At 54.5% G+C, this 25,645-nt stretch overlaps 11 protein-coding genes across 11 annotated transcripts; 4 read left to right on the top strand and 7 right to left on the bottom strand.

Annotated features, from left to right (window-relative positions):
• Positions 1–25: 25 nt before the first annotated feature.
• Positions 26–5,128, bottom strand: IWZ02DRAFT_452050 (kinase-like protein). The gene is made up of 2 exons (XM_066767560.1): positions 4,251–5,128; positions 26–4,198 (listed from the first exon to the last, which is right to left on the bottom strand). Exons 1-2 carry the CDS (start codon positions 4,978–4,980, stop codon positions 132–134), a joined length of 4,797 nt encoding a protein of 1,598 aa, XP_066622173.1. The 5' UTR covers positions 4,981–5,128; the 3' UTR covers positions 26–131.
• A 122-nt stretch (positions 5,129–5,250) lies between these two features.
• IWZ02DRAFT_271285 (spindle pole body formation-associated protein-domain-containing protein) lies at positions 5,251–7,175 on the top strand. The gene is made up of 2 exons (XM_066763484.1): positions 5,251–5,400; positions 5,454–7,175. The coding sequence occupies exons 1-2, from the start codon at positions 5,367–5,369 to the stop codon at positions 6,935–6,937; spliced, it is 1,518 nt and encodes a 505-aa protein (XP_066622172.1). The 5' UTR covers positions 5,251–5,366; the 3' UTR covers positions 6,938–7,175.
• A 1,194-nt stretch (positions 7,176–8,369) lies between these two features.
• On the bottom strand, positions 8,370–9,102 carry IWZ02DRAFT_271255 (uncharacterized protein). The gene has a single exon (XM_066763482.1). The coding sequence runs from the start codon at positions 8,878–8,880 to the stop codon at positions 8,452–8,454; it is 429 nt and encodes a 142-aa protein (XP_066622171.1). The 5' UTR covers positions 8,881–9,102; the 3' UTR covers positions 8,370–8,451.
• On the bottom strand, positions 9,103–11,175 carry IWZ02DRAFT_271272 (uncharacterized protein). The gene is made up of 2 exons (XM_066763483.1): positions 10,939–11,175; positions 9,103–10,827 (listed from the first exon to the last, which is right to left on the bottom strand). Exon 2 carries the CDS (start codon positions 10,802–10,804, stop codon positions 9,326–9,328), a length of 1,479 nt encoding a protein of 492 aa, XP_066622170.1. The 5' UTR covers positions 10,805–10,827; positions 10,939–11,175; the 3' UTR covers positions 9,103–9,325.
• Positions 11,176–11,773: 598 nt separating this feature from the next.
• IWZ02DRAFT_452046 (uncharacterized protein) lies at positions 11,774–12,062 on the bottom strand (the record flags this gene model as incomplete). The annotated part of the gene is made up of 2 exons (XM_066767559.1): positions 11,774–11,948; positions 11,998–12,062. 2 exons carry the CDS (start codon positions 12,060–12,062, stop codon positions 11,774–11,776), a joined length of 240 nt encoding a protein of 79 aa, XP_066622169.1.
• A 424-nt stretch (positions 12,063–12,486) lies between these two features.
• Positions 12,487–13,845, bottom strand: IWZ02DRAFT_271049 (nucleotide-diphospho-sugar transferase). The gene is made up of 2 exons (XM_066763479.1): positions 12,764–13,845; positions 12,487–12,701 (listed from the first exon to the last, which is right to left on the bottom strand). The coding sequence occupies exons 1-2, from the start codon at positions 13,556–13,558 to the stop codon at positions 12,504–12,506; spliced, it is 993 nt and encodes a 330-aa protein (XP_066622168.1). The 5' UTR covers positions 13,559–13,845; the 3' UTR covers positions 12,487–12,503.
• A 416-nt stretch (positions 13,846–14,261) lies between these two features.
• Positions 14,262–16,008, bottom strand: IWZ02DRAFT_270940 (domain of Kin17 curved DNA-binding protein-domain-containing protein). Its single transcript, XM_066763476.1, has 2 exons — positions 15,254–16,008; positions 14,262–15,113 (listed from the first exon to the last, which is right to left on the bottom strand). The coding sequence occupies exons 1-2, from the start codon at positions 15,560–15,562 to the stop codon at positions 14,412–14,414; spliced, it is 1,011 nt and encodes a 336-aa protein (XP_066622167.1). The 5' UTR covers positions 15,563–16,008; the 3' UTR covers positions 14,262–14,411.
• An 860-nt stretch (positions 16,009–16,868) lies between these two features.
• On the top strand, positions 16,869–18,794 carry IWZ02DRAFT_270951 (5'-AMP-activated protein kinase beta subunit, interation domain-containing protein). The gene is made up of 4 exons (XM_066763477.1): positions 16,869–17,765; positions 17,824–18,490; positions 18,554–18,570; positions 18,651–18,794. The coding sequence occupies exons 1-4, from the start codon at positions 16,966–16,968 to the stop codon at positions 18,682–18,684; spliced, it is 1,518 nt and encodes a 505-aa protein (XP_066622166.1). The 5' UTR covers positions 16,869–16,965; the 3' UTR covers positions 18,685–18,794.
• Positions 18,795–19,893: 1,099 nt separating this feature from the next.
• IWZ02DRAFT_519503 (enhancer of polycomb-like-domain-containing protein) lies at positions 19,894–22,050 on the top strand (the record flags this gene model as incomplete). Its single annotated transcript, XM_066770741.1, has 3 exons — positions 19,894–20,055; positions 20,116–20,919; positions 20,946–22,050. 3 exons carry the CDS (start codon positions 19,894–19,896, stop codon positions 21,708–21,710), a joined length of 1,731 nt encoding a protein of 576 aa, XP_066622165.1. The 3' UTR covers positions 21,711–22,050.
• Position 22,051: 1 nt separating this feature from the next.
• On the bottom strand, positions 22,052–23,990 carry IWZ02DRAFT_271038 (uncharacterized protein). Its single transcript, XM_066763478.1, has 4 exons — positions 23,614–23,990; positions 22,745–23,556; positions 22,195–22,692; positions 22,052–22,138 (listed from the first exon to the last, which is right to left on the bottom strand). The coding sequence occupies exons 1-3, from the start codon at positions 23,741–23,743 to the stop codon at positions 22,237–22,239; spliced, it is 1,398 nt and encodes a 465-aa protein (XP_066622164.1). The 5' UTR covers positions 23,744–23,990; the 3' UTR covers positions 22,052–22,138; positions 22,195–22,236.
• On the top strand, positions 23,565–25,550 carry IWZ02DRAFT_271155 (putative tRNA threonylcarbamoyladenosine biosynthesis protein kae1). Its single transcript, XM_066763480.1, has 2 exons — positions 23,565–24,353; positions 24,410–25,550. Exons 1-2 carry the CDS (start codon positions 23,999–24,001, stop codon positions 25,117–25,119), a joined length of 1,065 nt encoding a protein of 354 aa, XP_066622163.1. The 5' UTR covers positions 23,565–23,998; the 3' UTR covers positions 25,120–25,550.
• The last annotated feature ends 95 nt before the right edge of the window (positions 25,551–25,645 follow it).

Below are 25,645 nucleotides of genomic sequence, written 5' to 3'. Positions count from 1 at the left end.
GTGCGTTTCATGCGAAGTCCGCCGCGCCCGGAGCGAGAGCTACCACGTGATCGAGTCCTTTTTTGTGATCGCCGCGAGTCGGCAAGGCTATGTATGGACTTTTCTACCCATCTTGCTTCTTAGCGCTCCTACTATAGACCCAAGTCGTACATAACACAGGCTCCTGTGCGGAAATTGTAAAGAAACGCAACCCTCCCCTCAGGCGAAGAACCTTCCTCTTCCCATTTCCGGCGGTATTCCCTCAGCATGTCCATAACCTCTTGCAAATACCCTCTCTCAACCAGCGGGACGCTTTGGATTGCTCTGCGCCAGCTATCCGCATCACTCAGTCTGGTGTCTCTCAACATGTCCAGAACCTCGTCCTTGGTCTCAATGGCAGCAATAGGGTTCTCCTGGAATCCTGCCAGCAACTCATGAACTGAAGTTCGTGAGGCCTCAACAACTGCCCATTTGTTGGTCTTCTTCGATCGATGCTGCGCAAGTAGAACTTGGACATTGCTTTTTCGATCCTGCTGCGCACCATGATTGCCATGGTTCGGTTGGTCGCTACTCAGTCGTGACATGCGCGTGCGATTTGCCACAAGTCCCTCTCGATGATCCCGTTCGCGCAGCTCTTGTCTGAGGTACGAGAGGAGTTCGGAGCTGCGGAGATCTGTGTCCTCCTTTTTCGACACTGATTTGATCTTGATGTCTGGTTTTCCCGTGTTGAAAGCTTCGTGCTTGATGATAACGATCCATGAATGCTTGTCTTCAGCATAGGTCCTTGTTAGCTCATCCCAGTCCTTGCAGTCGGTAGACAACTCGGCGCTAATCTCATGTGCCCAAAGGTCGGACACGATTTTGGCTCCGGCGGAACGAAGAGTTGTCGCATCAAACGAGGCAACGAGGACGTCGCAGCGCCTTGTGGGCCATTGATTCGAGCCATTTTCTTCCTCTTGCGCCTTCTTCAGGAAAACTTTGCTATAGCCCTTATGGTGACGAGCCATGGATGTGACCAATCTGTCCCACCCAATGTTCATGCCCACTGCATGGCAGCCAGTGAATTCGCCTTGGAACTTGGGTTTGTGTTCTTCAATGAGTCGATCATATCGACCGCCAGCGGCGAGCACATCGCGTCTCTTGGTGTCGAAAAGACACTGAAACATGATGCCACCATTGTAGAACTTTGAGTTGAAGCTGCTCAAAGGAGCGCAGTAAATTTTGCGTTGGACATTGAACTTGCCGAGATATGTCAGAACTTGACGCAGATGTGCGAAGATTGCATGGGTCCGGTCTAATAGCTCCGTTCCTGAAAGTAAAGATTTGATTTTGGCGAAAGCTTTCTCCGGAGTGTCCCTAAAGTCGAACTTGGCGAGGTCATCAAGCGAAGTAGACGACACTCCCACCGCCGGCGAACGCAGGTCCTGTTTGATTTTTGTCCATGACCACTGCTGGATATTCAGTCTGCTGAGAATATCTTTCACTGAGCGACGCAGCGACGGGGCTATGCGACAAGATTCCATAATAAGTTCAAGTAGATCCGAGTGGTTGAGATGGAAGCAAACTTGCGAGGAAGCGAGCGACGGCAGTTCATCAAGAACTTCGTCCATGACTTTGATGACCTCGGCTTCTTTCAAAGCAAGGTCCAAGCTATTATATGAGATGATATCGAAATCAGCCTCCCCACTACTACGAGGTGCACCGCCGGTGAAAGTGTCGCGATAGACATGACCGATTGAGTAGGTCTTGTCAGCTGGTGGCTTTCTTCTAGCGATTGTCCGGGCGAATGGCAACGTGAAGTCGTAAGGTAGCTGAACGAGAGTGCCCGAGGCATCGAAGAGTTGAACCACGTTCTGGCTTTCGTAATGTTCAGATTTTGGGAAAAGCAGCTGCCTCCGCGTCTTAATTGCTCCGTGTCTACGGAATACGTTGCTGAGTTTTTCTTCCACTAGACATTGGAGCACGACATCTGCAGCCTTTTCTTCGTGGGCAGAATTCTGGCCTAGATCCCAAGCAAAATCTTTAATCTGCTTGTTCGCACCTTGCGCGAATAGCGCCGACAGCATCTTGTGGTAGTATGGCGAGTTGGGATCTGACAACCCTTGCAGCGCCAAACGAACTGTCTCGTCTTCGACCTGCAGTGGTAGCTTGCCGCTGCGCAGCAACTCGATACTGCTTGGTCGTTCGCTAGGGCGATGTGAGATCAACGTCAAGATTATACTACCCTGCAAGGCTTTGCTTGGGGTCTGAAAAGTTGACGGAAGGGTGTGTTCCTTTTCACGGAGCTGACGAATAACATGGTCCCTCTCCATAGCTGTTTTCAGAGGATGGCACATTTCGAAAAAGATGATACCCAATGAATACATGTCGACTTTGTCGTTGTAGTTTCCACCAGCCCCGGAACGCAGCTCGGGAGCAACGTAAAGTGCGGTCCCAACACTTCGAGTCATGTCAGCGTCATTGTTTCCAGGCGCGCTTCCAGCAGCGGCAGCCTTGTCGGCGACCTGATATTGACCACTGGTCGCTAGGCCAAAATCTCCAATCCGAGGGTTGTTTGTGACATCGATAAAGACATTGTCGGGCTTCAAATCTCTGTGGATGATTCCGTGGCTGTGTATGTGAGCCAGACCTTCTAGTATCTGCCGAAAAAGTCGCCAGGCCTCATCAGGGTTGTCATAGAGACCTTTTCTGATCAAGTCGCGGAGAGTGTGTCTCTCACAGTATTCCATTTGGATATACAAAGTCGTCCGGACTGGACGAGACCTGGAGCTCGATGTGTCACGTCGCATCCTCAGCGGCGATCTGCTTGCAGCAATCCTGTACTCGCTTTCCTCCCTGTTGCTGGACGACTCGCCATCGTCGGACGCAGACTCTTCATCCGAGATGTCGCCAAATTCAATTTTTGGGTAGCCACTGGAACTGATGAAATCGAGTCCCCCAGTGTTACTGCGACCGAATCCAATGTCTTGGCCGCTGGAAGACACAGAGTCCTCTGTGAAGGTCACCGTGTCATCTTCCGTTTCTGTATCCATGGGGTCTGTTACTTGGTGCTCTGGCCATGCAGTGTAGTAGCGCACTACATATGGGTGGTTGAGTCGGGAAAGAAGCATGACTTCGGACAGCACTTCAGTCAAAGCAGCTGCAGATTTCTGCCTAATCTTCTTGATGGCATATATTCGTCCATCCAGTTTGTTCCGGGCTTTGACAACTTCTCCGTAACCACCTTTGCCAAGCCGACCGGCTTCCACCCACTCACTAGCGTACCGCGAGAAGGGACGATCATTGAAGCTGCCACTGGCGTAATTGGAAGATTCCCGACGCATGCGAGTACGGCTCCGAATGGAAAGAGAAGCGGAGCGTTCAGGGGATGTCGGTTCCAAAAGCGTAGGAGCGTTGCCACGAAGGAATTCCGATGGGATCAAGTCGAAAGCTGAAGGCCGCTTCTTGGGGTCCGGTTTGAAGAATTTCTCGACAATCTCCTTGAAAGGCTCAGACATTTCAAGATCCTCTGTAAGAGCGTTTGGGGAGGAGTACTTTTGAGGAGTGTCGAGACCGAACAGCATCTGCAGGAAAACGATTCCCAGATCCCAGATGTCAGTTTTCCTTGTTGGTTTCCCACCACAATCTTGACCCATCTCAGGGGGCTGCCAATAAGCCGATCTTGCATGGGCTGTTTTTGGAGTTCCCCTTGAGACATCCGTGATTGTGTGCAGGCTCTCTTGGAAGCCACCGTCTGCCAGTTTAACAAAGATAGCGCCGCCCGATGCGGACTGGCAAAGCAGTACGTTTCCAGGGTGTACCTTCTTGTGAACTACGCCATTTCGATGGAGGTAATCCAGCGCTTCAAGCAATTCGACAGTCCACGCGCGAACCTTGTTTGCAGGGAAAGACTCAACCACTGAAAACATTTCCGACAGAGATCCCTTGTCAGCATACTCGAGCAAAATGCTGATATGCCAATTGCCGTCGGCGATTCGATCGATTTTGAAGTCCAGCATAGATATGACGTTGTCGTGGCTGATTCTTTTCAAGTCCTCCATCGCCTGGTCAAAGTCCTCAATGAGCTTCTTGAGACGAGATTCATTCTTTTGGTTTTTGACAACAGCCTTCTTCAGAACTAGAAGGTTTACAGATGACTCGGTCGACAAAGCAGCTTGCACAGAGAACACTTGAGTCACTGGGCCTTCACGAATGAGGGCCATGGGTTGTGTTTCTATTTCTGTGAAGCTGTTAGCCGTTTCGATCAGACGTTTCTGAGTATGGCTACGTACCTGGGAGTATTGTCTTTGCCGGTGCGAAGAAGACCCGGTTCTTGCGCTTCTGCTCTTTGCGTCTGCTCATTTCCTCGTCGACCATCTGTTTGAGCATGCGGTCCTCCTCGGCCTTCTCTTCTTCGCGCTTCTTGGACTCTTCTTCCTCCTGTTTCTTGGACAGTTTCTCAGCCGCTGCTTCGTGCACAGCACGTTCCTCCTCTAGGCTAGGCATGGCCTCGTCTTGTTGGCGAGCGGCCACAGCATCCTCGAGCACGTCTTGGATGGCAGTGCTGATTTCGTAAATCATGACCTCGCCAATGAGTTCCTTTGGCCGTGACTTGAGTAATTTTTCCACCTCGCTAAGATGCTTAGGACACAGCCCGGTCGTCTTCTCTATGGATAGCAGAGGGATCGACTTAGGGTACGTGGTAGTCAGGCGTACGGACAAGACGACCAGAGTTTCGGGATCCGAGTAAGCCTTGAGCGAAAGCTTGAAGGCACGTTCGGTAGCTTTGCTCCAAACTCCTTTGATTTCAACTGGCTCATAGTCCTCCATGTATATCGCCTTCAATGCTTCGATCTCGTCGTCTTGCGCCTGGGCATAGGTGACGGCCGCCGGAATAGAAGGCGACCCATCGAGCGCAGATGCAGATTGCTGTTGCTTTGCAGCAGAAGTCGTGCCATTTTTCTTTGCTTTGGGAGTAGCGGGCGCTGCGACTTTGTTCCACGGGGACTTGGGCGGAGCCATGGTGGACTGCGTTGCGGGTTGCAAGGCCAGCTGGAAGACGGGTGACCTTGAGAGATGCAGCCGAAGCCGCAGCCCTTCACAGAAGACTGTTTGCCATGCTGGCGATTGCACAAGGCGGTGTTGGAGAGGGAGGGATGCGGTAATTGAGAGTCAAGTGCCACTATGTAAGTACGCGCTGACGCACATCCATGTCGGGTTCCACCTCAGGCAATCGAGGGTCTTATCGATACGCGCAACACTACCAAAGCGGCTGCTTGTAAACATGGCGCCCCGCGACCAAACACCACACTGCACCACATCACCATCGCTATTTCCCCGCATACGTAGCCACCCACGCAGAGTTTGTCGCCTTCGTCTCCGGCGCCTTCCTCGTCGCCAAGGCCATCATGTTCTCTTGGATAAGAGGGCCCAGTGGCTCAGGTCAGACCTTTGCCGAGCCCAGCACCAAGCGCCAACTGACACCATGAATCCAGAACCCGCTGAGAATCCTTACATCGAACCTCCCGAAACGCCTGCTCCCGTATTCGCTGCTCGTGCCATCAAACATGCCATCTTTGGAACACCACAGCCTCCCGAGACCGTCAAGCCCATCGAGAAAGTCCCAGCCCCAAAAAACAATCGAGTAGCCGCGCTGCAGGCAGAGTCGTCGCGGACACGACCACCGGCAAGCAACGACGTGAGCGATCAAGATGGCCCCAAGCTTGCTGGTATTCTTTCCACCCCTGGCGCCAACAAGGAACGCAAGACCGTCTCTTTCGGCACTCAAGTAGTAGACAACGAAGGAAAGAAGTCGGACATCGGAGCCCGCAGTGGCCTCCCAAGCAATTATCCGGGAAAATTCCCAAGTCCATGGACGCCCAAAGCCGACGTGACCGAGGAAGTCAAAGTTCGATCGAGCGCAAAGTTGAAAGAGGCCCTTTACGACGCCAAAACATCAAGGGAACCACATCGCCCGGGTCCGGACAGCAAGGCCCTTCCAATAAGAGGAGCACCCGCACCTCAGCGGCTAGCGCCCATTGCAAGAGCAAAGGATGATCAGGATATCACCATTAATATTGACCAGCCGCGCTCGGAATCCGGAAAGTACTGGAAAGAGCAATATGAGTCGTATGCAAGAAGGAGCGAGAAGGAAATGAACAAGTTGATCAAAAGGCAACAACTCGCCAAGGACTATGCGCGGAAGAAAGATGCAGAACGCTTAGAGGTAGCTAGCCAGCTCGAGACTGAGCAAATAAAGCACCGAGAACGAGAAAAAGAGCTGGAAGACAAGAATCGGGAGCACAAAGAGAAGCTGAGGCGGGCCTTGGCAGAGCAAAATAGACTGAGCGTCGAGAACGCAACGCTAAAACGACGCTTGGCCGCCTTGGAGAGCGGGTCGAAAGAAGTCTTGGAGGACGAGCCAATTTCGGACTTGGAAGGGAACTTTGATCAACCTATGCTTGATCCGCAACAGGCCAGCCTCTGTAAGCTTGATGCTACGCCTGTGAGCAATCGTCGGAGCGGCAAGAAACATCAGCCGTCACCCACCGCTGAGAGAAACTTCCGGCCCCGGGATGCACAATCCGAACACGCGCTGTCTCAAGCCCAGAGCCGAGCAGCATCCGTTTCAAGAAAGCCTCGCCCATCACGCCATGCCAAAAGTTCAGAGACTTCAGATGATCCGTGGTTGGCCAACGACGACTCGGCAACCAACCAGCAGGAGCAAATGGCAAAGGGAATGGACAAAAGGGAAGTCGAAAGTGAAGAACATCGGCCTACTCGTCAAGGCAAAGCTGGAAGCATCACCATCGCTAGCCGCCCTGGTGCTGAAAGAACCTTACAACCACTGTCAAACCCATCGGGCTCACCGAAAGCAGAGGATGCGCGTCGAAAGCTGGCCATGGAGCGCGTTGCGCAGAAGAAGCGAGAGAGACAAATGGGCAAGGAGAACGTCAAAGGAAGCAGTGTTGGAGAATAGTAGGTGTCTATCAACACCATGACTTTTTGTTTTCTCTGGCTTTTGGCGTCACACAAGCAGCTGTCAGGCGTTATGTTTGGGTACACTCTTACGGGTCTCGTTTACTGGCGTGTCTGATGACGGGGAGTTGAGTTTGGAGTCTCCTCCGTCTTTCTGGGCTCTGGGTGGATAATTGTCTTTTTCTTCGACATTGTTGCATTCGTGGTAGCATTCTGTAAACTCACAATGTCGATGGAGCCGACTCGGTTGGAATGATGACTTTCACCCTCGTCTTCGATCTTACGAGACCATGCCGCAAGGGTTGATCCTTTCGGCCAGATTGAGAGGCAGAAATCTAGCTGGTCGCGGACACAAGCAGTGGCCAGCGGTAGAGTAGCACCCCGCACCACCACCGCGAGAATGGGTCCAAGGAAAAGCAGGCAAATTTAGTAAAAAAAAAAAAAAAAAAAAAAAAAAGAGGAGAGTCAGGCCTCTCGCTACATGTGCTTGGTAGTCACGGCCGCCAGATAGCACTTTGCCACGACAGCCGCGCGGCCCCTCCCGCAAATTAACTCCCACATTTTCACCAATCCACACCCCGATGCTCTCATCTCAGGCAAAGGAGCTAGCTGCCCAGCCCGCTGCTGTTGTTCGGCGCTTGTTCCTCCTTTGAACCACGTCTGCGCCCGCCCACCCGCCCACCCCCCCCGACAAAATACAACGCCGCACCCGCCGCCACCACCGTTGCGCCTGCTGTATCATGCTGCAAGCGCCCTGTTGTTTGCCGATTTCACCTATCAGCCCGTCGTCGGAATCTGGTTTGTTCTCAGGGCGGGAATGAGTGGCGGACAGGCAGGTGAGTAGGCCAATGTGGTGGTGGCTGGGACGAATGGATGGAAGGCAGATAATCAGGTGGTTGCCAGGTTGCAACGTGCTCATGGTGGTGATGCCCAGCCCTCTCTGTGTGTCGCGGGCGACGATCTGCGTTGCCTTGTGTAGCGTAGCGCAGGTAGCGCAGTGTTGTGTTGCACTCCTAGCGCAGCCCACATGCTGCACCCGATCGGCTGTGACGCACGCGACTGCTTTGGGAGGACTCTTGTGCCTGTGTGGTCATTCTCTGAGCTGGTGGCTGCCCGGGTCAAAGGGAAAACCGACGTCACCGAGCGGCGGCAGTCCAACGGCTCGAATCTCCTCAGCTGAGAATAATTGCTGGCGCGTCATGGTTGACCAGCCGAGGTGCAATTGCTCGTCCAGCTGGCGCCGGAGTGAATAATCCACAAAGACCCAGGAGATAAGTGATGACGTCCCTCGGCCGGGCCTTCATCCCGTCGAGGTCAAACCCCCCGACGGCCGCAATTTTTTGTAAGCCCATGTGGCATTGCTTCCAGGTGCAAGCGGCAAGTTTGGGTAATTGATGATTTTGTATGATGTGAGGGTGGAAATTACACAAGCTATCCTACTAGGAGTTTTCAGAACGACTCGTGTCTGTCCGCTTCCAACCAAGCCCTTGCTGATGTTGCCACACTACCCAGATGCTACTGTTGCTGGCCAGCATATCCAATTCGGTTCCAATTCAACCAGGGAGGAAAGGAGAGCTTTGACCTTACGATCAGTCGATAGCGACAAGCGTGCTCATGACAAAGCTTTTGTGACAAAGCGGAAACTTGCCTTGACTTGGTGCCAGACTGGATGGTACATGTGGCGTAGGTACCTCGCCGTAAACAAAATGCCATGAGCAAAAGCCAAAGTCGAAAGGGGAAGCTAGGGATAAAGAGACACCAAAAGACACGGTTTATGAAGGTGCGAACGAGGCTTTTGACGGCAGAACACAGTCGCCAATGATCACATGCTTGAGGAGATGGAGAAGAAAAAGAAGCAAGCAAAGCAATTATTGTCGCTTGTAGAACCGTGGCGCAAAAGAAGCTGAGCCGAGGGGGCGCGAGGCCGACAAAGGGAAGGGCCATGGCCCTTGAGATGGATCGTGGCTCAGTAGCGCAAGGCAGCCAGTGCTTGAATTGAATGTAAGGAAGCAGCAGAGAGAAGATGGACTCTTGACAAGCGACTGCATGTAAACTTGAGCATAGGGGTGGTATTTGAAACTTGAGCCCATGATATCCGTAAGCAGATGAGGTATCCGCAGGCAGAGAAAAAGCGCGAGAGCAGTAATAATAATACTAAATTCCCCCGCGACAAGAGAAAAGAGGACACGGGAAATTTCCAATCCCGGCCGATGAGAAATTTGAAGTCGTCGTTGCTTACACCCCTTCCGTTGAGCCCCAAAATGAACTCCTTTAATGACTCGCTTGAGATGTCTCGAATGTAATCATTCTCATTCGTAAGTGTGGAGAAGACCGGTAGTATCGGGTGTCGTTGATGGTCGTGGGAAGAGCTAGAGAACCATGGCGTGGCCTATATCTCAACCGTCTTCATCTCCTCAGAGGACACGACGCTTTTTCCCTTGCCATTTTCATCGTCATTCTCCTTTTCGCTATCCAGGCTGTTCTTGCCCGCACTGCCAGTGTTCAGGTCGGAACTGGGCCTGGGCGTGTTCATCTCAATGAGCTTTTCCTCTTCAGTGTGCACCTTGACTGGCTGGGGCGCTTCTTCCGCCACTCTCGCCAATGGGCTTGAGATTGGTACCCGAGGACTGGTGCCGTTCTTGCTAAGGCGGTTGGGCGAGCGACCCCTCTCTTCTGAGGGGCTGCCATAAGGACTGACGCCGTTGGGGGCTGATGTTGGGCCGCCCGCAAGCTTCGAGTTGATGGAAAGAACGCTCTGCGGCCTTCTCTTGGGCCTACGGCCATACTTTTGGTCAGTACGCCAGCGCAAAATTTCCAGATACGGTGGATCCACGTTTTGCTTCTTGAACTCTCTCAGCTTGAGCTCGTTGGTATCCTCGTCAACCCAGGTCTTGTCAGAGCAGAGATCGTCGGCAAATGTGGCGAGAAAAGCCGCCCAAGAGCGAGAGACTACGTATTTGGTGTCATAGTCGCGTCCGAAGATGATGATCTGCCCCCACTTGCCGGCTGGACCGGGCGCTAGATCGACGGCGAGGCAGTTTCCACCCCAATCGCGTGCCAAGGGAACCCAAGCAGGGTGGATGTAGGCCTTTTGAACAGCATTGGGGGGCTGGGAGTCCTGACGCGCAAGCAGATCCTCCTTCCACATGGGATTGCCAGCCTTCTTGTCCTCAGGAGGCGGTGTCGACGACGGTCCAGCAACGGCTTTGATGGGAGGTGGAGGGGCCTGGTGCGGCGGGCGACCGGCCAAGAACTCGTCGTTGACCTTGCGCCAATTGGTGTACTCCATGACGATCTCCTCGCAGTCGAGGAGCATACAGCCAAAGAGCAGACCGGTAGGAAGGCCACCGCGTTCCTGTCCGTCGTGGATTTGCAGCGACTCTCGGACCTCAATGGGCAGGGTGACGTCTAGAAGATGTTCCAACTCATTGACATCGTTGTGGGTGGCTCCCTCGCAGAGATTGTCAAAAAGCTCCTCGTAGTGATCTTCGGTCCAGCGGTCGATGCGCTTCCACGAATGGCCGACCGGGGGAGGCGGAGGGAGGCCGTCGCTGAAGCTCTGCATCTGAATTTCACCCGAATTGACAGCGTCTATCGAGGGGTTATCCTCGGAAGTGTGCGTCTGCATGGTGGTCTTCATGCCGGGGGAATAGGGAGAGGTAGGAGACATGGGGGCTCTGGGGGAGCTGATGAAGCCGTTGGCGCTAGAGGGCTCGTCCTGGGCGTAGGGCGAGTTGAAGTCGGTCCTAGACTCCATGGCGCTGGTTGCGACCGAGGTGAGGGGCGTGTGGCGGCTCTGAGGGAGCGGGACATGCTGTCCGGTGCGGTAGGGAGAGTCGTGACTTGCATGACGGTCGTTGGAGGTCATGGTATGCCAGAAGTCGCGCCATGCTGTGGTTATCATGCTGGAATGAGGTGAGTCGAAAGGACGGCAAAGAGCCCACGGAAACGGGGCATGGGCGGCAGTGATATAGCGGGACAAGGGGGGCGTAGGGGACGTACGAGGGCGCCATGATGGCGGGCGTGCGGTTCGGGTGCCGTGGTGAAGCTTTAGCGGTGAAGCCTCTTTTTGCTCAGTGCTCGAGCATAGGGGCTCTCGCACAGACGAACCAGGAGGAGAGGGAGAGAGGAGAGGCGCTGTGGCAGCGGTCGAGAGTGGAGTGTGGTGAGAAGGAAGGTTGGCGTTGGCGCGAGAAGCCGCGCACAGGGGAAGGGTCGCGCCAAGAAGCGACGACGACGACCGGCAGTCGGATCTACCGCAAGACTTTTGGACAGGGTGCTCGCGCCCGAGAAAGCGACCTGCGCGCACCGTGTTTCAGCGGGCGGATCTGAATCGAGCAGCTATGCAGACTGCTCAATGGATGAGAATGGGAGAAGGCGTCGGCGGTGTTGAGAGTGTCGGATGGGATGGTACGAGCGAGGGCGAGAGGGAGAGAGCGTGTTTGTATGTAGGAGGTATCTATCTATGTATGTACCGTATGCGACGGCGGTAAAAGACAATGACAACTAACTTTGGGCAACTCGACGCACATGGATCCTCCTGCCATGCCTTGCTTAAGCCGCGAGCAAATCTCGTCTTCCTACGTTTGCAAACCCAGGGCGACCAAAAACATAAAAACACGATTAACAGAAGAGCATCCCTAGGCCAATCATGGCCGTGTTTCAGGCGTCTGGTGGATCTACAACAGGAACCTGGTTGTCCTCCTCCGCTCCTCCGACGGCGCTAGCTATATGCAAGAGGTGAACCACGCCGTTGTCGCCCGTTGCTGCTACTTGCTTGCATTAGGTCCTTTTGGCATCCTCAATAGTTCGTCGGTGCCAGCTGCGTTGCTCGCTCTCAATCGCTTGGGGACACTGCCGCCAGCCAGGACCTCCCGGCCAGCGACCCTGTGATTATGCTAGATCGAAGCTTGACGTCTGCATTCCCGGTGCCACCATGACGACACACGGCACAACCTTCTCGTCCGTGGAATGAATCTTTCTTGGCTGTGCCCCGTCCTCGGTCACTACCCCTTCGTAGGAGCTCGTTACAAAATTCACGAGCAAGCGATTCCAAAGAACAAAAAAAAAAAAAAAAAAAAAGGGAAAGAACAGAAAGGAAAAAGAAGCTGAACCGGCGCTCGCATTATAAAAAACACCCGGTGGCTGAAACCCAACGCCGTCCAGCCAACGTTGGCCCTGGGAATCCGTCTTTTCAGTGCGGCGGTGCCGCTCGCAATCCCCTGCTCTCACCCTTTGCCAGCCACACTACGCCCAACCAACGCACACCCATCCGTGTCAGGACTAGGAATTTACATGAAGGTGGTGTAAAAACCATTGCAACCCCCCACTGCTATGCGATCCGTGGCAATGCAAAAGCCTCGATCGCAGCCTGGTGCCTGTGTCGGCCACCAAATGCGGCAAGTGTTTAACGCGCTCGAAGCGAATCCCCCTTCCCGCCCCCCCCCCCCCCAAAAAAAAAAAAAAAAGAAAAAAAAAGGACGGAAGAGAAAAAAAGAGAGAAACAAAACACAGGAGGGATGGAAGAAGGGTGAAAGCCCACCCGTGCGCTCCGCATTACAAAGGCATTAAACTTTGTGGTCCCGCTCCAGCAATTCGTACTCAACATCTCGCAACCTCATCTTTCGCACAAATGGCACAAAACGAAGAACACCCCCACGGCGATTTTGCTGCGACATGCATCGGTAGAACCACCAAAACGCTCCAATGACTGAGAAGCCGATAATGAAGCCGAGAGCTGTAAGCAAAAACCAGTGACGTCCCATCTGCAAATCTCCATGTCAGCCTTGGCTCCGAACGGACAAAATCGCACCAAGAGTCGTCTTACCCAGAAGATAAGCCGCACGTCGCTCCCGTGCCAGCTGTTGCCGAGATGGTGCGTGAAAAAGCTCCAGGGATGGTTGTTGTACTCGTCGCCGAATAGGACGCGCACCCTGGCGTCGTCCGTCGGACCTTCGGACGTGTAGTGCCGCCATATGATACTAAGGAAGAGCGGTCCGGTGGAGCCCATGACGGTAATGTAGGGTAGCAGCCAGTTGCGATTGTACTTGGGCAGCATGTCGATTGTCTTCAGGAAGAAGGGATGGCGGGGAACCGAGCCCATGGCATCGTTGGAAATGCCTGTGGGAACCGTTCGGCGGACCCAGGCCGAGTAGGAGAGGAGAGGGTCCAGGCGACGGTTGCAGCCGTCGTCGAGGTCGATGTAGATGCCGCCGTAATGGGCGAGCACAAAGTAGCGAATCGAGTCGGCACGCTGAATGGGGAACTCGTAGCCGTCAAACGTCTCGAGGAACCACGGATACTCGGCGGCTATGAACTCGCGCGACTTCTTGTCGGTCCACAGCTTGTACTCGTAGTCCTCGTGCTGTTCAATGCAGCTCCGTTGCGCCTCGACCCATCGCTCTGGTATCGTCTCGTTGACGTAGGTCTGGTGGATGATTTTGGGAATCAACTGCGGGCGTTCGCTAATGGCACCCGAGTTAGGGGCTGGTAGTTCGGCGCGCGAGATGCGGTCTTCAGAGCCATCGACGACGAGGAGGGACAGCAGAGTCCAGACGCTGCGGATCAAGAGGCCAATTACAAGAATGTTGAGAACGAAGAAAACGAGCACGCCCTTGCGCATCGTGGCGGCTGGCGGTATTAAATGCGGTATCGAGTACGGTGGTCAAGTGGGCTGGCTGCTGGTTGGAGCGGAGGGAGTGGACGAAGGGAAACGCGGGATGCGATGAGGAGGAGGAGGAGGAGGAGGAGGAGAGTGTCGGGTCGGATCAGGCCATGAGGTGGGGAGGAGAGAGGTTTTGAGATGAAGGAAGAAAGAGAGCGTGAGACAGAGGAGGAGTGTAGCAAGCAGCCAGCGATCCGAAAGGCGAACGGAAGTCAAGGAGCGCGGCGGTGCAGACTGGACCTGACCTGGCGCTGGCTGGCCCAAGCTACAGTAGCCCCAGCCTGGACGCGCAACCAACCACTGCCACTGGCACCACCAGCATCACTGCAGATGCAAATTAATTCGTGGATGACCATGGTGACGCTTTTTTTTTCGCTCTTTTTTTCGCTCTCTTTTCCGCCGTTTTCTGCTGGTTCGAGTCTCCATCATCACCACTCTTGGCAGCGACCCTGAGCCTGAGCCCCGCACCTAACCAATCCCTTCTGCCTGTTAGAATTCTTCGTATCCGCATCCCGCTCTCTTCTCAATGCACCATGACGTGGAGGTCGCTGCTCAGCCTCTTCATCACCCGAATCACGTCAAGCCGACAATTCGCGCTCGCTCTGCTGTTGTTGCTTCGACTCATGTTGTGTAGACAATCCCAAAGTTCCTCGAAACACGGAATGTCTGGACAAATTCATGTAAACGTCTGCTGTCTTTCACGCCTCAAATAAAAAATAAACCCACAATTGTCGCCGCCCGCCATGAGGTATCTACCCTAGAAAGTTCTACGATCCACTCAACTCCAAAGAAAAATGAAACATGAAACACTTTACGCGACCCGTTGTCGTTTGGCTCCAAGGTGCGCGCCACCATTCTCCCTCAGGCGCTTCCTCTCCAATTCCTCCTTCATGATGCGCTCCGCTTCGCTCATCTTCTTCGGCTGCTCTTTAACCGTGGCCTTTTTCGATGCCAGTGGGCTGCCTTTGAACGAAAAGACATTCTTGGGTTTGTTCAGAGACATGCCAATCTTAATCGAGGGCTTCGCCACGGATGCTGACGTTGGCTCGTCGTTGATCTTCGCCTTTGCATCATCATCGCTCTCTCTTGCCGTCGGAGGCTCTCTCCTGGGCGACCTTTCTCCGTCGATGCCAGGCGCTGGGGATTGAGACTCGTGAGGGAACAGTGCCGGCTTTGCCGTCGAGGGCTTGAGATTGAGTTGAATCTTTTCGCCATCCTTCCGTTGTAACGCCCTATCCTCTGCTGTTTTCTCTGCCTCCTCCTTGACTTCGGCTCGAGCCTTTTGAACTTGCTCCTGGATCAAGCGCTGCTCTCGCTCTTCGTCGCCTCTCTCCTGTCTTTCTTTCCGTTTGACTGCTTCCTGTCGCCGAAGAGCTTCTGGGCTGTTGTCGATCCAAGCGATACAAAGGCCATTTCCCTTTTCGTCCTCTGACACGCGACATATGCCCTCTCGACCAAGATATTTCCCAAATTCGGTCAATGATGGCCACTGCGTCGCGTTCATATGGATATGCTGCATCGTATCAGCCAAAAAATCTCTCTGATGACCCCTGCTTAAACGGAAGCGACTGAGTTGAGCTGATAGCTCCAAGAATATGCATTGCTAACACAACCACGTGGGTGGGATGAGGCTGCTTTGGGGAGCACGCGTACCTCTTTGTTGCGGATATACTCTTGGTAAAAGTGATTCAAATTGATCTTCTTCTCGCCGTGGCTCGTCCGAAGCAGGAGGAGGAAGTCCCGCTTGAACTGCTGGGAAAAGTCGTTGATTGCTTTGCGTGGATCCTCACCGATGAGCGCCATCTGTCGAACATGGCTCTCGCTCTGGACATGGCACTTGAAGCCATTTTCATCACGACACTGCTTCTCGCACGCCTGGCAATACCATCGCAGTCTTTGCAAACCCTTCGACTTCATCTTGTTGGCCTGCCATTTTGTTGATCCAACCTCTGCGCGCGGCATCTCGCAATGTTTCGATGGGAGCGGAAGTCGGATTGCCGTTCCTGAAGATGACGCAGGGAGCGCCGTCGAGAGAGTATGTATAGCCTAAGAAGAGGGGGGCTTTCGCGCAGGGAATCCTTTGTCGACAGTGTTCGATCGTGGAGGTAGGCGCGACAATGTGCGGATGCGCATGCAGATTACCGTAGCTGTAGATGGCCGTGTCGTGCGGCTTTGGTGGTGGTGAAGAGGACAGGGCCGCAATGAATGTTGCAGGTTACCGGTATAAGGTACCGGCGCAGCTTACCTTACCTTACCTTACCGCTTAGCCGTACCTACAGGGTGGCGGCGGCTCCAGGGCGCTATCTCATCTCTTAATCAGCGAGGCAGATCCGATCCAACCCCCTGACCATCTGTACGTCACAGCAGACGGAGGGGTTGGATTTTTGTGACCCCGCTAGGTGCTAATTGGCATCTTCAACAAAAGTTCACGATAATGGTTGAGTCAATTAGTATGGTGGATTCACCCGCATGGCCTATGAAAGCTATGTTCTTAACAAGACTCGGAATCATCCTCTTCCAAGATTGGCTGACTCCAAAGGCTTCGCTGCCTCAACGTACGGCCTTCTCTTGGTAGTTCAAGCGGCTCAACTTTTTTGGGAACAGCAACAGGAACTCGTTTTCCGCGCCTGCGTCGCTCAGCCCTGTAGTCGGCGGCGGATCGGACAGGTGGAGATTTGGCGCATGTACTGTCGACATTGAGGCCAAACATGGACCTGAGCACCCTAGTGCTGACGTGGAGCAAGCATCCAGCCATGATGCCAATGACGCTCGCAACGCCTACATATATGTAGATGGTCTAATGCGGCCGTCAGAACGAAGCTGTAGACGGGACTTTCGACCAGGAAAATGAAAATGTACCTCGAGCTTGGCGAGCAGAGTCAAGGGCAGCAGCACGACGTGAAGAGAGAAACGGCCAAGGTGCAGGATTGGAAGCAGAACAAATTGCAGTGCAAAGTAGAGAGGCGCGACAATGATGAAGGTCCAGCGGGCAAGCGTGAAGAGCGGCAGAAGCAGCAGGTAGTACGAGGCAGTAAAGGCGAGGGCCAGGTAGGCGTTCATGGCGCGTCGACATGTACATGTAGAAGATGGGTCATATGGCTCCCAGTCCGGCTGGTGCTGGTGCTGGCGCTGGTGCATGGAGGGAGCTCGGGAGGATTCTCCAGCTTGTAGGTAAGTTCCGCCCGTACCACCCACATCTCTGTATTCCCGTCGCATACCTACCTCCCTCTACCACCTCGACTACCAACAAGCTCGGCGCTTCGCACGACGGTTCCGCAGGTCGAGTCTCTATGTCTGCCAGACGGAGTCGCCCGCCGAGACACGGAAGAAGGATAGCAGCGCGCACGCTCTTTGTCTTTTGAGCCATGGGCAACAACCCCTCGTCATCCCGCCAGAGCGCCAGCTCGCCTCAGTCGCCGACGACGCATGCCGCAGCCTCATCGCTCACCAACGCGCCCGTCAACAATGTGCGCCGCGAGCCTCGCCGCCGCGAATCCATCCAGGCACTGGCAAACGTCAAAGCCACGGCTGCTCCACCCTCAGCAAGTCTCGAGAGCGCGACCGCACATCCCACCTTGAGGCCCCGCCCCGAGTCACAAGGAACCGGTAGAGCGCAGTCCGGGGCCACGCCGCAACTCAAACCCCAGGACATAGCAGCTTTGGAGAGGATGGGCAGCGACCAGTCCTATTTGAAAGAGGTGCCAGACCAACACCCGTCGGCGCAGGCTGCAACCTCGCCCTTTAGCCGCCCTGTCGATGTGCCCGCAGCCTCGCCAAGGCCCGTCACGTCGTCCTCCGCTGTCGATGCCGCCTCGTCCCAAAACGACAATTACCACATGCAAGCCGCAGCCTACAACAGACCGCCACGGCTGCCCCTCCCAATCGAAGAAGAGGTCCACACGCCAGGCTCTCCAATCATCTCCCCTACAGACCTGCACTCGTCCATCACCCAAGATGACGTCGAAGGCGTTCTTCCCGGGCGAGCCCCGTCGGTCTTGAGCAGCACGACCGCAGATGACGAAGATGCGGGAGACGAGTCGCTGGAGACGGACGGAGTGATGCGCCCTGCTGTTCCTACGGTGATAGAATGGCTCGGCCCTGGCGAAAAGGTATACGTGACTGGCACGTTTGCAGGGTGGAATAAGAAGTTTCGACTGCACAAGAAGTAAGTTGAAGCGACTCATCTCGGCCAGGAGTGACGCTCATCAAGTCTTGAATGCCAGTGGCCCAAGCAAGCACAAGGATGCCTTTTCGGCCACGATCAACTTGCAGCCGGGCACTCATCATCTGAAATTCCTGGTCGACAATGACATGGTCCTCTCGCCTGAACTGCCAACAGCCGTCGACTTTACCAACATCCTCGTCAACTATCTTGAAGTGTCGCCAGACGATCTCCCTCAGCCTCAGCCAAGCGACCCCGTGGACATTCCAGGGCAACAAGCACCGGCCAAGACGACGTCAGAAGCCCGAGACCAGACTCAAGCGTATCAATCCCAGGCCGTTCCCTCAAGTCCGGACGGAAAGCCCTCGAATCGGACAGACGCGGCGGCCCAAGGGGGGTCGACAGCAGTCGAGACCAGCAGGCCAGTTCCCGTGGCCCCTGCACCACCCAAAAAGTACCACAGCGAAATCCCCCAGTTCCTTGCCGATTTGGACGCCGAAGAAGAGTCATCGCGGTTTACGAGAGCCAGCACCGTAATGAACAGTCTGCCTCCGTCGCCGACGCTCCCGGTGATGCTTAGCAAGAGCATTCTCAACGGGAGCATGCCCATGAAGGACGACAGCAGCGTGCTAAACATGCCAAACCACACAGTATTGAATCACTTGGCGACGAGCAGCATCAAGCACAATGTGCTGGCAACGAGTGCGACGACTAGGTACAAGAGGAAGGCAAGTAGCGCGCCGTGGTTCAGAAGCCGAGTGGTGGTGGCGTGGCTAACGAGCGAGGTGCAGTTTCTGACGACCATCATGTACAAGCCTACATCTGACACTGGAGAATGAGACTAAGTTCTCTGGCGAGTTGCCATCTTCACTGATCTGACACGTGCAGAATATCTCCGCGTGAACGAGAACGGGGACCCTAAGCGTCGTCATCCGACTGAGAGCAAAGGCGGCGGAAGATGGATGCATGTGTGGCAAGGGGGAAGAAGGGCGAGGCGAATAGAGTCATGACCTACATATTTAGAGAGTGTGTGTTTACGGTCGACGTCGCAGAGGAACGCACGCACGGCTGGGGCTGGTGGCTGAAAGGTGGTGCATGTGGTACGGGGTACGGTAGGTAGGCTAAGCTCTTGGCGGGCGAGTTAGCGAGGTGGCCACCTCAGGAAGCAGCAGCCGGGGCGGGCGCTTTTGCTTTGGCTTTGGTTACCTTGACCTTCTGAAGCCCGCGACCGCGACCGACCGACAGGCCCACCAGTCGACTTTGCCATCGCAAGCTCCCAACCCAATCCATCAACTCGCACACCACCATCCATCGCAAAACTCATCCGACGGCGACAGGCCGACTATTGAGCCACTCGTCCATCCGCTACTGACACGTTTGCCGCTTTTGCAGCGCGTTGGGCCGACTGTCGAGCGTTGCGCGCTGTCGCGTCGTCCGCCGGGGTGACTCGTTAGGGTTGAAGGGCAACCTGTCCGCTTGGGTGCGCTTTGGCGCCCTCAGTTGCTCTGCTGCCTCTGCCCTCGGCCTCTGGCTCTGGCTGTGTGCCTGCAGAGGCAATCTTTTTTTTTTTTTTTTTCCTCCGTTCCTTTTAGTTTAATTTTCTTTCTTTTGATTTTCCTCTCAAGTCGCACAGCGCAACCAGCCCGCTGCTTGCCTGCACTTCGGCCCAGCCCAAGCGCTGCACGCAAACCGGCAATCGATCCGGAACTGCTCTGGGTCGCTGCACACACAACTCGGACGGCCCGACCACCGTCCTGAGTGTTTTCTTCGCTGCACTTCTGCGCTGCCCTACCCTGCCCTACAGTCTAAGCTGAGCTGAGCCTGTCTGCAACCCAACGCTTGCTATCCCAGGTGCCAACGAATTGCGCAACCTTATCGGCTCTTCCCAGACGCAGCAAAAGATTTCATCGTCTAAAGGAGAAAAAAAAAGAGAAAAAAAATCTTAACAACGCACCCCCAATACTGAATCCTCGGCGAAGACTTTGCACTTATATCCGCAACCGAACTCACAGTAGTACTGCACTGCGGGTCATCACCCTTTGCTTCTCACCCTCTTTCTTGATTTTGGTCGTCACGTGGGGAGCGGCTGCAGACGCCGAAAGGCTTCAACTTGCGTCGCCCTCTAACCACCATGACGCAGCGCATCACGGGCCAGCGCTTTCGCCAGCGCAAGCTCTCTACCAAGCAAAACCTGCCCATTTTGCGCGAGGGTGAGATTGAAGGCTTTGCTGACGATGAGGCCCAACGACACATCCCCAGAGTCGAGACGGGTGTGGAAAAGGGAGAGGAAATCGTGCGTGCATTTCCCAAGCGCTAATGCTCTTAACGAACTTTGCTGATTCTCTGCGCACAGGAACACCACTTGCAAGCCGTCATCAACGCCGCTGCCGTGGGTGGCAAGATTTCGCAGCTCTACATCCCCACCCCCGAGGCACGGGTCAGTGTGCTGCGCTACGAGGACTTGTATCCGAAACGGTGGGTGCAGCCGGCAACTTACATCCGCTTCTCGTCAACCGTCGAGGATTGCAGAGGCACTCAGTACTGTATGAGCAACGATGACGAGGCCTTTTTGGCCGTACTGAATTCTCGCAAGCCTGCCGCACACCGATGCTCCGAGGATCACTTCGAAGAGGTTGTCGACTTTTTTGAGCGGACTGCCCTGGAAAAGCAGCCGTACGCCACGGTTGACAACGCTCCCATCTTGTCATTCGACGAGTTGGAGGCCGCTTTTGACGAGACCATTGGCGATGGCGCGCGTCGATTTGCCAGGGACATATATGAACACTGGAAGCTACAGCGCTCGAAGCGCGGAAACCGCAGTCTGATGCCGTCTCTCAAGTTTGAGACCAACCTGGAAACTGATGATGCGGATCCCTATGTTTGCTTTAGGCGGCGGGAAGTTAGACAGGCACGGAAAACGAGAGGCAGAGATGCCCAAGTAACTGAGAAGCTGAAGAAATTGAGAGTTGAACTCGAGCAAGCAAGGGAATTGATGAGCTTACTGAAGCAAAGAGAGGCCGGGAGGAGGGAGCAACTCGCCAACGACAGGGTGATATTCGAAAAGCGCATGGAAGTCAGAGAAGTCAAGAGAAATCTCAACATCAAGGATGGCGACGAAGACCTCGTCAACCAAAAGGTTCGGCATACCACCCAAACTGTGAGAAACTTACTGACCAAAAGCAGCCAACTCCAAAACCCAAGCCCAAGCTCGATGCGAACATCATCCAACGAGGAGTACCTGGCATGGTTGCCAAACCACAAAACCGTGTCGACGGACGCACCTTGGACAGCGACCTCATTCTGCTCGACGACCAAATTGCCAAGAGGGAGGACGACATCACCAGGTCAATCGAGACTAACAAGGAGAAGCACCGAGAGTGGAACAAGCACTATGTCGACCTCACCTGGCGGGCCATTACACCTCCGCTCGAGGAAGACACCCAGCCAGCCTATCGTACTGCAGTCGCACAGTTCCCGCTCACTCCCCCAGCGTCCATATTGTCAGATGAGGCGCAGTCGACGACTCAAGCAGAGGCTTCGAAGCCTACAGATGCATCCGGCATGGTCCGTTACGCGACACCCCCATACGAGTCATTCCAAGGCCGTCCGTCCTTCAGGCGGCGCACTGGTCGAGGAGGACGACTCATGATAGATCGAAGAGGGTTGAAAAGGCCTGCCCCTGATGCTTCGGATGACCGGGTTGCTGAACGGTTCAAGTACGACCATGACAGTGACGAGGACGAGGATGCCATTTTCGTCGATTTTTATGCCGACTCCGCTGTCAAGTACCGCATCTTGATGGACAGATCAGTCTCGAGGGAGGCGGCTATGCAGCAAGCGCTAGCTCGTAGAAATCAGATGGCCGCGGCGGCGGCGACAGCGGCCGGTCAGCTTCCAGGGCAAGGCCAACCAAACCTTCCACAGCGCGTAGCCAACGGACCCAGCTGAAAAGCCCGAGAAAAAAGAAAGATGCCTTTGGTTTTACTTTTGGCCCACGCCCGCCACGCGCTCCTCGGCGCTCCCCGAAGATTTCGCAGGGGAGTTGAAACTGATGGCCCAAGAAGACGTCGACTCGCGGGTTTCTCAAAGTACGGCCGCAAAAAGACCTGTGCCCAATCATGACACATGAGACAACAGCAATGGAAGAAAAGAGGCTGCATTTCCAGCCCTAGCCATTGGGTGCAGGTCGCCGGTGACGGCTTCGCAGTCGACAAATGTATTATACCAAAGCATGAGGAAGGAAGCGCTCAAATCCTGAGACGGGAACTCACAAGTTTGGGATTTGCCGTCGTTATGAACGGCGTCCATCGGTGTTCTGTACATTAGCAACGAGCGACGCAGTGGAGGGGAATGAAAATTTCGACTGAGTTGGGATACTCAACCGGCGTCAGTCAGTTCTTGAGTGAAAGCAAACCATGACTCCTTTTCTGACCTTCAACCCTGTTGTTGTGCATGCGTGCCTGCATGCCGAATCTCAGTCAACTTTCCTCCTTTTTGCGGCGCCACTTTCATCATCGTCGCCATTTCTCTTCGACGCCGAATTCCCTTGTTCCACAGTGCGCTCCAAGACTTGGGCCGCCAAGGCCAAAATCGCCTTCTCGCCGATCCTGACAGCAAGCGCCATCTTCTGCCGAGGGGAGCTGACGCCAGAACCGGCAAGCCGCCTGTCTTCCTCGAGCGAAGTTTGGTACTGAGACTTGCGCAGCCCGACGGCTTTGTGCAGAATCTCGGCCATTTCACGTGTAACTTCTGGCTTGGGCAACTTGCCCTTTCTCTTGATGCGCTCAAACTCTGCTTGGGGCAGCAGCAGGGTGGCGAGGAGGACTCGAATTTCTTCGTCGAAGATTGAACACTCGTCTTCCGGATCAAGCGGGTTGCGATGAATGTCATATCCGGCCTCTTGAAGACCTTCCTCTTCGAGATAGCCGAGCTGTGATGGTAAGCTGTAATGTCCAGCGTATCCAGATAGACGCATTTCTTGCCTTTGCTGACAGTTCATCCGCTGACAACGAGATTATCTCCCGTGCTGCTCCAATAATGAGGTCCGTCTGAAGCTCTACGACATCGTACTTTTCATACAAAGATGTAATGTACCCGTATCGCCGCAGCAGGTCACTCCTGGGGAGAGGGCCATAGTCATTGAAGAATTCTTCGCCGGCTCGCACATCCCTCAGGGCCTCCATGGTCAAAGCATCCGCACCATAGTGCAGGCGAGCGTTGTTCTTGTCGGCATCCGCGTTCAACATGTCGGCCAATGGAACTAGCCCCTTGGGCAGGTCAGCTTCCTCTTCTTCGGACGCGTAGCCATCTTCATCGACATCTCTTCCGGCCACGTCTTGCTCGATGTCGAAGGCATAAGCCATGATGGTCGAGCCCATGCGGTGGGCCAAAGCCAACAGTTCGTCGTCGCTTACGCTAGTTCCGGCACCGTCGGGGAAGAATGTGCCAGCGTGGTTGCGAATGAGTGGGATGATTGTGTCTTTAAACATTTGGTCGGCCTGAGCTTTGCCAATTTTTTGGGTTACTGCGCTGGCCTGAAGGTTTGCCAACTCATCCGGGCTCCAGAACATCAAGGTGTCGAAGCTGACAGGTAGAACGTCAAAGTATGGCTTCCAAACGCCGTTGCTTCCGCGCAGGTATTCGTATATCATGGTAACGATCAAGGAACCCCATGGATCAAGTTCGTCCAAGACTTTTGGAGCGGCGGTAGACAGAGAAGAGGTGGCGGCGCTGAGAATGTTGGAGCGGGGTATGGAGAACAGAGCTTCGCCCTCTTTAATGTCTTGTATGGCCACTGCGACGGTGAATGAGACGGAGACTGGTCAAAAGACTCGAGTTTTTGCTTTCGTACCTACGCCTCTTCCAGCCCCGTGGCGCCGAAGGTCTGCGAGCTGGATTTTTGGAGAGACTGTGCAGGACCGCGAAGACAACCATGATAGGAAGTCTACCGACCGGGCTTCAAATTCGTCCGGCCCTACCATGCTGACGGTTTGTAGAGGACGGCAGCTTGTGCTGGGAGACGGGCCAGGAAAAGAGGGAACTGAACATGAAGCGAACAAAATTGGCGATCCAAGAGAGACGAGTGGCCGGGCGGTCGAGTTCCAAACCAAAGGTCAGAGCGCAATGACTCGCGCTTATCGACAAGGCGCCCGGTACCTGGCTGCCGACTCTGCGTGAACCAAAAACTACAGAGGAACCCTTACTACCTACCTAACATCTCCCCTTTCTCGCTCGCCATGACCATCGCCCTCGGCCTCGAAGGAAGCGCCAACAAGCTGGGCGTCGGCATCATCTCGCACCCAGCTCCAGGCAAAGAGCCTATTGTCCTCGCCAACCTCCGCCACACGTACAACTCCCCGCCCGGCGAAGGCTTCTTGCCCAAAGATGTCGCCAAACACCACCGCGCCTGGGTTGTCAGGCTCGTCAAGCAGGCCATGCGCCAAGCTCGTGTTACACCCGACCAACTAGACTGCATATGCTATACCAAGGGCCCTGGAATGGGCGCGCCGCTGCAAAGCGTCGCCGTCGCAGCACGAACTCTGTCGCTGATGTGGGGCAAAGAACTGCTGGGAGTAAACCACTGTGTCGGGCGTACGGCAACACGTCGTTCCAGTCTCCTCTGGATCCCGGGCTGACTCTATGCTTAGACATTGAGATGGGACGCGCCATTACCGGCGCTCAAAACCCAGTGGTACTATACGTGTCCGGGGGCAACACCCAAGTAATAGCTTATGCGGCACAGCGCTATCGGATCTTTGGTGAAACTCTGGATATCGCTATTGGTAACTGCCTCGATAGATTCGCGCGAACGTTGAGGATACCAAACGACCCGGCTCCTGGATACAACATAGAGCAACTCGCCAAGAAGGGCAAGCATCTAGTTGAGCTCCCGTACACGGTCAAAGGTATGGACGTCAGCTTCTCTGGCGTCAAGGCCGCAATAGACGAGATGGCCCTAAAGATCGACGACGCTTTAGCGGAGGACCAAAGGTTGCGGAGTGAAGAAGACGGCGAGATTATTACGCCAGCGGACCTTTGTTTTTCCCTGCAGGAGACCATCTTCGCTATGCTCGTGGAGATTACCGAAAGGGCTATGGCTCACGTTGGTTCAACACAGGTGCTCATTGTAGGCGGCGTTGGCTGCAACGAGAGGCTTCAAGAGATGATGGGGTTGATGGCCAGCGACCGCGGCGGTAGCGTCTACGCCACGGATGAGAGATTCTGCATCGATAACGGCATCATGATTGCTCACGCCGGGCTCCTCGCGTACGAATCTGGGGTGACGATGGCCTTTGACGACACAACCTGCACTCAAAGATTCCGGACAGATGAGGTCTTTGTCAAGTGGCGAGAATGAAAGGAAGAACTCGTCAAGCGAGTCTCTTCAGGTTGTAGAATCTGAGGGGAGAAACAATCTCGGCTTTCATGTCGACATGAAATCTACGACGTCAATAGTCATGGCATACAGCAAAAAGTAGAGAAGTGCATAAGAGGGTACGATGCGGGTTGTTTGGGAGTTTTGATCCGTGCCTCAACTGGCGGATCACAAAGCTGGATGCCATGGACTTCAAAGCGCTAATATTGCAGGCCTGGCAACTTGGACGCACGGCCTGCATCTACACAAATACCATGGCATCTATAGCTAGTCCACGCAACAGGCGGCCATGAAGAACTGGGAGGATGTTGATATAACAGGTACATATATCTGCATATTAGAGTGCCTCAGTGTTGCGAGTCAGCACTTGCCGCATGATTGGAGAAGCTTAGTCGCGTGTGCTGCGCTGCTGTTGAGCTCCGCGCAACCTGGACGCTACCAACACCTACCATACATTCACCCTTCGATAGCCTCCACCTTCTTCGCGCTTTTCACACATCGTAAACGC

This window comes from Phyllosticta citriasiana, assembly GCF_038021145.1.
Source record: "Phyllosticta citriasiana strain CBS 120426 chromosome Unknown IWZ02scaffold_7, whole genome shotgun sequence".
Taxonomy (NCBI): Eukaryota; Fungi; Ascomycota; class Dothideomycetes; order Botryosphaeriales; family Phyllostictaceae; genus Phyllosticta; species Phyllosticta citriasiana.
The sequence above is the reverse complement of the archived record's forward strand: the minus strand, read 5'-3'. Positions and strand labels throughout refer to the sequence as shown.

Excerpts from the sequence above, each read along its gene's own strand:
- IWZ02DRAFT_452050 (XM_066767560.1), bottom strand. The coding sequence starts at position 4,980 with ATGGCTCCGCCCAAGTCCCCGTGGAACAAAGTCGCAGCGCCCGCTACT. Across the intron at positions 4,199-4,250 it reads GGCAAAGACAATACTCCCAG|AAATAGAAACACAACCCATG; the intron begins GTACGTAGCCAT and ends ACAGCTTCACAG.
- IWZ02DRAFT_271285 (XM_066763484.1), top strand. The coding sequence starts at position 5,367 with ATGTTCTCTTGGATAAGAGGGCCCAGTGGCTCAG. Across the intron at positions 5,401-5,453 it reads AAGAGGGCCCAGTGGCTCAG|AACCCGCTGAGAATCCTTAC; the intron begins GTCAGACCTTTG and ends CCATGAATCCAG.
- IWZ02DRAFT_271255 (XM_066763482.1), bottom strand. The coding sequence starts at position 8,880 with ATGGCCCTTCCCTTTGTCGGCCTCGCGCCCCCTCGGCTCAGCTTCTTT.
- IWZ02DRAFT_271272 (XM_066763483.1), bottom strand. The coding sequence starts at position 10,804 with ATGACCTCCAACGACCGTCATGCAAGTCACGACTCTCCCTACCGCACC.
- IWZ02DRAFT_271049 (XM_066763479.1), bottom strand. The coding sequence starts at position 13,558 with ATGCGCAAGGGCGTGCTCGTTTTCTTCGTTCTCAACATTCTTGTAATT. Across the intron at positions 12,702-12,763 it reads ACGTGCGGCTTATCTTCTGG|ATGGGACGTCACTGGTTTTT; the intron begins GTAAGACGACTC and ends GGAGATTTGCAG.
- IWZ02DRAFT_270940 (XM_066763476.1), bottom strand. The coding sequence starts at position 15,562 with ATGCCGCGCGCAGAGGTTGGATCAACAAAATGGCAGGCCAACAAGATG. Across the intron at positions 15,114-15,253 it reads AGTATATCCGCAACAAAGAG|CATATCCATATGAACGCGAC; the intron begins GTACGCGTGCTC and ends GATACGATGCAG.
- IWZ02DRAFT_270951 (XM_066763477.1), top strand. The coding sequence starts at position 16,966 with ATGGGCAACAACCCCTCGTCATCCCGCCAGAGCGCCAGCTCGCCTCAG. Across the intron at positions 17,766-17,823 it reads AAGTTTCGACTGCACAAGAA|TGGCCCAAGCAAGCACAAGG; the intron begins GTAAGTTGAAGC and ends CTTGAATGCCAG.
- IWZ02DRAFT_271038 (XM_066763478.1), bottom strand. The coding sequence starts at position 23,743 with ATGGTAGGGCCGGACGAATTTGAAGCCCGGTCGGTAGACTTCCTATCA. Across the intron at positions 23,557-23,613 it reads CGGGGCTGGAAGAGGCGTAG|TGGCCATACAAGACATTAAA; the intron begins GTACGAAAGCAA and ends TCACCGTCGCAG. Across the intron at positions 22,693-22,744 it reads CGGATGAACTGTCAGCAAAG|CTCGGCTATCTCGAAGAGGA; the intron begins GCAAGAAATGCG and ends TTACCATCACAG.
- IWZ02DRAFT_271155 (XM_066763480.1), top strand. The coding sequence starts at position 23,999 with ATGACCATCGCCCTCGGCCTCGAAGGAAGCGCCAACAAGCTGGGCGTC. Across the intron at positions 24,354-24,409 it reads AGTAAACCACTGTGTCGGGC|ACATTGAGATGGGACGCGCC; the intron begins GTACGGCAACAC and ends CTCTATGCTTAG.